The 9,376-nt window shown below is 28.4% G+C and overlaps 1 protein-coding gene across 1 annotated transcript; it reads right to left on the bottom strand.

The window, feature by feature from the left end:
* Positions 1–4,451: 4,451 nt before the first annotated feature.
* On the bottom strand, positions 4,452–6,795 carry LOC107875072 (LOB domain-containing protein 1). Its single transcript, XM_016721711.2, has 2 exons — positions 6,452–6,795; positions 4,452–5,065 (listed from the first exon to the last, which is right to left on the bottom strand). Exons 1-2 carry the CDS (start codon positions 6,716–6,718, stop codon positions 4,712–4,714), a joined length of 621 nt encoding a protein of 206 aa, XP_016577197.1. The 5' UTR covers positions 6,719–6,795; the 3' UTR covers positions 4,452–4,711.
* Between the last annotated feature and the right edge of the window lie 2,581 nt (positions 6,796–9,376).

Genomic DNA, 9,376 nt, shown 5'->3' with positions numbered 1-9,376 from the left:
ATTTATATATTTTACAACCATTTTGAACGGTAAACTGTTCAAAATTTATTTATTTATGAATATATTATATGTTAATCAAACATAATTTATGTGTGTGTGAGAATATATTACTTTATATATTATGTTATATATAATTAAATTATATATAATTAAACATAATTGACATAATTTAACATAATCTATTATAATTAAATATATTAACATAATATATATATATAATTAAACATAATTAACATATATATATATTCATAATATATTCATAATATTATATGTTATATATTGCGTAATTACGTTAAATGTTACATAATATATTATATTCATAATTAATGAATATATTATACGTTAATTAAACATAATTTATGAATATCTAATTTATATATATTTATGAATATATTGTACTGTTCAAATATATATTATATGTTCAAAATATAATTATTATACAGTTTACCAGTTTACGTTAATTATTATTATATATATATATATATAATTAATACTATACGTTAATTAAACATAATTTATTACTTATGAATATATATATATATGTGTGTGTGTGTGTGAGAGAGAGAGAGAGAAGAAATAAAAATGAGGGTATTTTTGTCCTTGTATGATTTTATACCAAAAAAAAAATAGTCCTGGGATTGTTATCCCACCATTTGGGTTGACAACTTATCCCAGGACTAATTATTAATCCCGGGATAAGCTATCCCAAATATTTACAATCAAATGAGTGAGTTACATTTTTATCCCGGGATTATTGACTCTAGTGCCGCAAACCAAACGGCCCCTTAATTTATTTAGAAATAGAAAAGTCAACGGACCATCACGAAATTAATAAGTAACCAAATTTTTAGCTAAGACTAGTCTATAATATATAATCTATAATCTTTAATTTGTATCTATATCTATAATCCATAATCTATATCTATAATTTATAATCTATCTATAATCTATATCTATAATATATTAAAAGTGTGAAGACCTTTTAAAAAATGATTTGAACTTTTCACCTTTCATTAAAAGTATCTGATAAAATTATTTTTCACCTTTTTTAAATTTACTATCTAATCAAATTAAGGACTCCTAAAAATATATGAATAGAAATTAAGCACTCGTAAAATATATCAGATAGAAATTAAGGACTTTTGAAATATATGAAAATAAATAACCTGTAGGATATATATGGAATTCTAATAAAATAAATATATTAAATTTTGATTATTAAATTTTTTGAAAGTCAGGTAATCCAAAATAGAGATTCAGATTCTCTTTTTATTAGTAATATAGTTTTTGGTTGTTTTCTTAAATTATTTTTGTCCATGCCAATTTTTTATATTTAGAGATGCCACTTCTTCGTAAAAATAGGCTTTTGTTTTTGTTTTAGTCATTTTGAACTTTTTTTATGTGATTTACCTAATGTTTTTCCTTTATAAGTAGCTAGGAGTCTACTTGTCTTTTTCCTTTAAATTTTTTCATGTTTTAGCTTTCTTTTAGGTGTTGGAATTCTATAATATTTACTTTTTTTTTAATTACCTTTTGGTTTAGACAACATTTACTTTTTAAATTTCTTTTTGGTTTAGAGTCTTCTATATATTATTATTGCACAATCTCATTCATAAATTTTATCAGTGTTGCTTCTATTTTTAGATTTTCTTTCTTTAAAATTTTTTCTTTTATAGTAGATTTCAATGTTTATCTTAATACTTTCTCTTATGTTTTCCACAATAAATATATCCCATATGCTTTATCAAAATTGCAGGTTCTTGAAGTGAGTTTGTCCAGAAATATGTTTTCTAAAATTTTAAATTGATTATGAAGTTTACATTAATAAATAATGTATTTTTGATAAATAATTGCAGATTGAGAAATTTCTTTGTTAGTTTTGTTTATAATATTTTATATACAATTAGTGGTTTGGAATTGAATTATTTATAATTTTGGACAGATTATTTGGATTATCGCATTTTGTCATAAGAAATTGATTGGTTATTCTAAATTCATAATAATTAGTAATGAAATTGACTTATTTATAATTTTAGACAAATTATTTAGGTTGTCGCATTTCATTATGAAAAATTGATAGGTCATTCTGAATACATAATAATCCGGTATCTTATTAGTTAAAGTTTCTTTTATCTATGCTTTATGATTAAAAAATTACGTGCACTATGTTCTGAAGATTATTCGTGGAATTAGATTTTTAGGAGATTTGATTTTTATTTATTAGTTGTTTGGCTTATCATTAAATTTTTTTCAACACTGGTTGTAGGTATAAAGAGGCCATCAATAATTTTGAGAATTGCTATTTTTGATTTGAGGTAAACTTGAGAATTTTTCTTATTTTAATGTAAATATCTATATATACATTGGAGCTCGACTGAATCTGAATTCACATTAAAAAGTTTCATATTAGAGATTTAGTATTATTGTTCAATTCTAAGGTTGTCAAGAAATAGAAGCGTAATACAATAAAGTAACAGTAACTTATATTATAATCAAGAACTATGTCTTTGTTGGGTGAGCCTGGAGAAAATATCAAAGATATATATGTGAAAAAATAGGAGTAGATGAAACAATAAATTCATGTGTGCTGACCAATTGTAAGTCTTTAATTATATGCATGAAATTTTCTTACTAAGTGCTTGCATGATTTATGTTTATATTTGTAAATTATATGGCATTTGAAGCATAATTTTGTAAATGAGCTATTTGAATAAGTGACCTGCCGGTTATTATTGCTCTCTAGTCACTTCACGTTTGGCCTTATTCTTCCTATCCGATAAACAAACAGAACATAAATATTCATTTAATTAGTCTTAATTAAAAGGAGCACTATTTTAAAACTCTATAAGGCATGAAACCTAAAAAGCTCTCAAACGAAAGAGTACTTGTTGGCTCAATTAGTGATTGATGTAAAAAAAATTACACACAAAACAAAAATTACACACAAAACAATGTCATCCCATATACACACATACTCTATAGGAGAGATACACGATTCTCAGTTGTTTATTTTATTTTTTATTTTTAGTTCGTTTCAATATCTCTTTTTTTAAAAAAAAAATATTCTATTTCTCAATTTTCACATAGCATATTTAAAACTATAAGATTAAAGTATATTTTAATATATTTCATATGTCTATAATAATTAAAAAAGACATTAGAACATGTATGGTGAATTATTATGTTCTTTTTTATGTACATTTTTTATGTTAAAATTAATGTTGATCTTTCAAATTTTTTACTTAATAATATAACATACACATAACAATTTATTTATTTTTATATTCATTTACTGTTAGTTAACTACATACACATACAAAACTTGTACAAATATATTTGTCAAGAAAGTTCAAGCTGAAGACGTTTTAAACAATTTTTACTAATAATAATTAGGTTGACAGAGTCTTTAATATTCTGTGTTTGAAAGTAGAAGGTGACATATTTTCCTTAGGAGGTTTCCCATTGTTGAGAAGTCATAAAAATTAGATATCAATCATTTTAATTACTTTTTTGACCTTTAATAATCTATTGACAATGAAACAAGAAATTCACAAAAAAAATGGTGGCCTAAGGGAACTTGAGAAAAGAAATTATAATCCTTGATAAGTCCTTTAGAAATTAAGACCAAGAAAAATAAGTTCCATAATAAGAAATTAGAACGAATGTGCACGGAACGGATCGTTCTTGTCAAGAAAATGTTGGTTAATTGCTGGTAGGGGAATCTTAGTAGCTTAGTTGGTTAGTTGTCTGAACTTTCACCTTGTTGGTGAGGGTTCGACTCCCCACATTGTAATCCCCTCCTTTATTCCCCTTCCCCTACCCCCAATTTGGAAAAAGAAAAAAAAAATTGGTTAATTGCTGAGACCGGAGTGAGCATATCTCGTGTAGAAAGGAATCATCAGTTTAAAAGAAGGAATTGAGGAGCAAAGACTAGAGGGTCAAGGTTTCATTTGAAAGGGAATTCACACGGGAACATCTTACTTTTTATCATATTGGACTGAATCTCCTAGCTTGGCTGATTCAAATTTGTGCTGAATAGAATCACTATGCGATAAAGTGTTGACTATTAAAAAGTTGATATTTTCAAAGTTTCAACATGATATGTTGAGACTTTAACGATCGAATTAGGATCCCAACCTTCCATCACAATTCTTAGTCGTCACTAGGTAAGAAACTTATTCATACTTGATATTTACATCAAAATTAATAAATAGATGACATGTTTTTATGTGCTGTTTAATACTTAGCCATGGTTAAATTGATATACATATTCACAACATTAAGTTACTTAGCCATTGTAAATTCGTATGATTTGATATAAATATCTAATGCGGATAAGTATTACATTAGAACATCAAATTAATTTATGGTCCATAATAAAATTATCAGGTGACCAAAAATTTGACTTATATTCAATATTATCTTGTGTATGATGAATAGACCAGCAGAAGAAAAATAAACTATATGGCGGGAACGAGGCCCGTCAACTTCATTTGCTTTATCAAAAAACCATTAGAAAAATCATGAAAAATATTTGAGATTCAAATCTTTTTCAAGATTTGGTTCATACTATATTACATTTTAATTTTTCTTCCACTAAAATTATAAGTTGCTGCGTCAATTTTATTTGGGTAAAAGTTTTTACTGTTCCCCATAACATTAACTTGGTGAAAATCCTCTAGGAGTTAATTAGATGAACATGTTCCATTAATCATGCCCAAAGAGTCTCCCATATTGATCCAAAATTACTCTCATCTAGGAAGCTCACGTCGCTTTGTGAGCTTCCATGTTGTGGAATATTAGTGAAATTCTCCAATGATTGTTGTGGTGATGTTTGTGGAGATTGTGCCATTTCCATGCAAATAAGGGTCATAAAGTTAGCTTGTTCGTGTTGCATGTTGACAATCTCGGCTTGTGCCTTTGCCAATTGTACTTGGAGCTCATTCACTTGCTTTTGTAGTTGACAAATTGCTCCTGCACAACCATAGACAGGATCCCTCAGCCTAGCATTGGCTTCATACACCATACTGCTAACAGCATCTGCTCTTTGAAATTCCGGTAGTTCCTACACAAAATTAACCAAATAAGGTATGGTTACGTTTAGTTGTTGCGTTTAACTTCTATAAATTAACAATATAATTTCTTTTATGCTATCAGATTTTTGCTCTGAACTTTTTGAAAATGTTAAACGAGTGTGTTGAATCTTCTGAATGAAGTATACCTGTCCGACACGAGTGCTATATTATTTTGGAAGAGTCTGATAAACAATTATTAGGTCACTTTATTGAAGGAAATAAAGGCAACTAACATTATTAGTGAAATCAATGACTTGGAAAATTAGGCAAATCACCTTCTCACATGTTAGATTGCACCAATTGTGTAAGAAAATATTTACAACGATATATAAGAGTAGATCCTCATGATTCTAGAGTAATTGTTGAAATTATTCAAATTTGTCAAAACTAACAGGTGGAATTATGTGTGTAAGAGAGAAAAGATGGATTTGATTACTTTGACACAGCAAGCCATAGGTAGTTGGTACCAATAAACCACAATATTTTCTTCAAAACAAATTAGGGGAAGTCAATAGACAGAAAAAATAAAATTGAAACTGCAGCCACATGGCAAAGAATAGTACCAACGAGGAAAAAGCATTACATTGGTTTAACTACCAAATATAGTATCCAAAGCATTTAAAAAGCATATAAGCTTGAAAATTAATTGGACTTTCCTAATGGACAATATTGGTATTTCAATAATAATTTTTTAGTCCAGGACTCTTACTTTTCAAATTGCATCTAGAAGTAGAAGTTGCATTAAAATATTAAATTGTACCAAAAAATTGGTCTTCCTTTATTTTCCTACTTCTTGAACAAAGAACTTGGTTTTACCCATGTACTGCTAATAGATGAAGTATAATCCCAAGGAGGATTTCATAATGTATAAGTAAAACCAAACCAAAGACAGACAATAATTACTTGTTTACATGTCATGTTCTGCAGAAAATCTAGTGTTCGTTGATATTTTCCGTAAGATATATATTATCAATGAATTTAACGTTTATACGTGGATAGGGTGAAATCTTTTTATATTAAATTCGGTAACCAAAATATAAAGATAATGACTTATAGTAAGTGAAATTAATGACACTAAAAATAGGACGAATGTCGCACAATTTATTAATCCTATAACATGTTCAATTATATTCACCAAAAGAAAACTGCAATTAAATTACCGACTTCACCACTTATCTCGCGAGTTAAATCATGCCAGTCATTTGAATTGCAAAGCTAAGTGAGACTTAAATGCCAAATAAATTAGGTACGATGTTCATCACTAATACTGATTTTCTTGCTATGTAACTGATCGAATAGAATTAACGACGATTCTTATTGTTCAGCCTAATATGCAGAATTAATGAAGCCAATAAGTGACTTTGCTAGAAGTATACCTGCAAGAACTTGATAATATTGCTGGCACCAAAGACGCGATGAGCAGTAGTGAACTTGATGGGATCATTCGGAGGAAAATAAGGAGCCAACACACATTTCTCGGCGCACCTCCTCCGCAAGATTTTGCAGGCAGCACAAGGGCTGACTACCACTTGTGGCAAAGGTGGAGAGTCAGGAGGGGAGGAAGACGACGGCGAGACGGACCGAGAAGAGTATGGTGAAGGAGTTATGGTGGTGGCAGTGGTAGTGTCAGTACTGTGCTCCATTTTTTCTTTTTCAAACTCTCTGGAGAAATGTGAGAAATGAGAGCGTTTGGGATGGTACGTCTAACTTGGAGTGAGCCAAGGGAATATTTATAAGCCAAACGGAAATAAAGGAAAAAGATTAAAGAGAGAGGAGGGGGAAGAGGGGGTTAGGAAGGGGGGGGGGGGGGCGGTCGGGGCGCAAAGGGAATGACATCACAAATAAGAAAATGACGTCGTAAAAATGTTTTATCATTTTGTCAAGAATTTGAGTTATTTACAAAGATAATGTAATGATTTTTTGCATGAACAGCGTATTAACCTACTAGGCAGATTAGTTATCAATTAATATGTCACAATATTTGCTGTAAAAAATTTTAAACTTGTGATTTTAACTAAGACAAGATATTCCGTAGCTTTTAAAATCATGTCATGAAGGATAAATAATTATAAATGAAAATTTAAAAAATTAAATTGTTTTGAAATAAAAGTAATATCTCAATTTTAAGAACATACTAAATAGTATTTTTGTTGTATTAGTATATGATTTATCAATAAGTAACTTAAATGAATAAAAAAAATTATATTATTAATACATTAACTAATGATCATAAGCGTAGAAAATTAGTTTATACGTACAGTGATTCAAGATTGAATGATTGATTGACTCATGAATATTACGGGTGAATAGTTAATACTAGTAGATAGGAGAAATATTTATGGCGTTGAAATCTTTTGTCTAATTAATGTAAGGTGGAAAGACAACCCCTATTTAGTTCCCATCTCTGATTTCCATCATTAGTATTAAATAAAGATGTAATATAGTTAACTAATTAGATGTGTTTTTTTAGTAATTTAAAATTTAAAATTAAATAATCTGATAATTTAATATGATATTAAAGCGAAATGATAGAGGTCCTAATTTTCAAATCTCACCGTCATACAAAAAATAATAAAAACATTCCACATATTTAGTGCATAAAAGAAATCCTATTGTTCAATACAGTTAAATAAAATATGTCACACGTCTCAACAAGAAGTTGAGTTTCACTAATATTTGACTTTCGAATGTGAAAACTCCAATTTACGACGAGCTTCGAGTTTAAGTTAGCAATAAGTAACTTTTTTAAATATATATACACACAACTGGGCTTAACTAAAAGTTGTTTGTTGTGAACTAACTACCCTTTTTTTTAAAAAAAAAAAAAGAAAGAAAGAAAGAAGAGGAAGGAAGAATTTACACTGTATTACTATTCCCTCCGTTTAAAAAAGAATAATTTACTTTTTTTTTTAGTTCGTTTAAAAAAAATAATTCCTTTTCCTTTTTGGTAATACTTTAATTTCAACTTTCTACATGACATGTTTAGGACCACAAGATCAAAAGGGCATTTTGATACATTTGACATAACTTTAATTTAAAGCCACAAGATTCAAAAGTCTTGTTTATTTTCTTAAACTTTATATCAAATCAAAATAGATTATTTTTTTTAAACGGAGGGAGTATTAGTTAATTTTTGCCCTTTCAGTCTTGGCTGTAAATAGGAGAATGTTGACATGGACATCATTTTCATTATTATTCTTATAATGACCTAAACAGAATAGAGCAAGTTACATCAGAAAAATTGGCAAGAATAACCTTTTTCAAAACTATTTAGCCATTTATCCACTTAATTTATTTTTGATTTATTTTTTAATGTTAGGATATAAAAAGTGAGAAAAAGTTAAAAAAATGGGGTCCATAGGTGGGCCAAGGGACCATTTCATCATTTTTAAAACTTTGCAAATTTAATATATATACCTAACACCCTCCACTTATTTCAATATAAAAAAAAAGCTCTTTCTTTCTCCTCTTCAATTCTCTCAACTCCCGCTTACAGAACCTTCATCCCAAAAATATCATTTTCGTTTTTTCTTCTTCTCCAGCTGCTAAGGGGTCGTTGTTGCTTCGTAAAATTAGTGGAAATCAAGTTGCGATCATATGTAGATCCATTTAAATGGGTTTCTTTGCTAATCGATTCGTAGTGATGTAGAAAATTTATTTATTTATTTATTTCGAATTTGGTTGATTAAGTAGTTAAAAAATGAGAATTTTATAGGTAATGAATTTGATTTTGAAGCAATGATTGAGGTTTTATTCGGCAGTTTTGACAGATTTTTTCGTCGATCACGGTGTTGAATTTTGAAATTTTTGTTTAGGATTTTTGGGTTAGTTCTGTTTTTTTATAGCAATGAAGTGTTGAATGATGGAAAAACTGTTATTTTGGCAATTTGATTCAAACAGTGACCTGTTTCTGTCCGTAGACCCGTGGTCTATGAAATTAGAATGCAGTCGATTGAATTAATTTTTAAACGTATGGAATTGTTTTAAAATATGATTGTTGAAATAGTGAAAATTGAAATATTAATAGGTAATTAGTTTGATTAGATGCACTAGTTTGATTTTTAGCAATTGCTGTGTTTTGATACTGCATATTAAATTTTGGCTCAGTTATTGTATGTTGTGTAGTGAACTGTTTAATGGGGGGTATTTCTTAATTTTTTGGGGGGCTTTTCATTTGAGAATTGAGTTGTTTCTGTTGATAGACTTGTGGTCTATGAACTGAAAATGAGAGATTTGTTTTGCAGGTGTAGATTGTGTTGAAAATGGGTAAAAAAAATATCCTTCCTAAACGCAAAGCCAGT

Source organism: Capsicum annuum, unplaced genomic scaffold, assembly GCF_002878395.1.
Source record: "Capsicum annuum cultivar UCD-10X-F1 unplaced genomic scaffold, UCD10Xv1.1 ctg2447, whole genome shotgun sequence".
NCBI lineage: Eukaryota > Viridiplantae > Streptophyta > Magnoliopsida > Solanales > Solanaceae > Capsicum > Capsicum annuum.
This window is presented reverse-complemented; position numbering and strand designations above follow the sequence as displayed.

Coding starts and splice junctions, on each gene's coding strand:
- LOC107875072 (XM_016721711.2), bottom strand. CDS start 6,718: ATGGAGCACAGTACTGACACTACCACTGCCACCACCATAACTCCTTCA. Junction 5,066..6,451: donor ATATTATCAAGTTCTTGCAG/GTATACTTCTAG, acceptor AATTTTGTGTAG/GAACTACCGGAATTTCAAAG.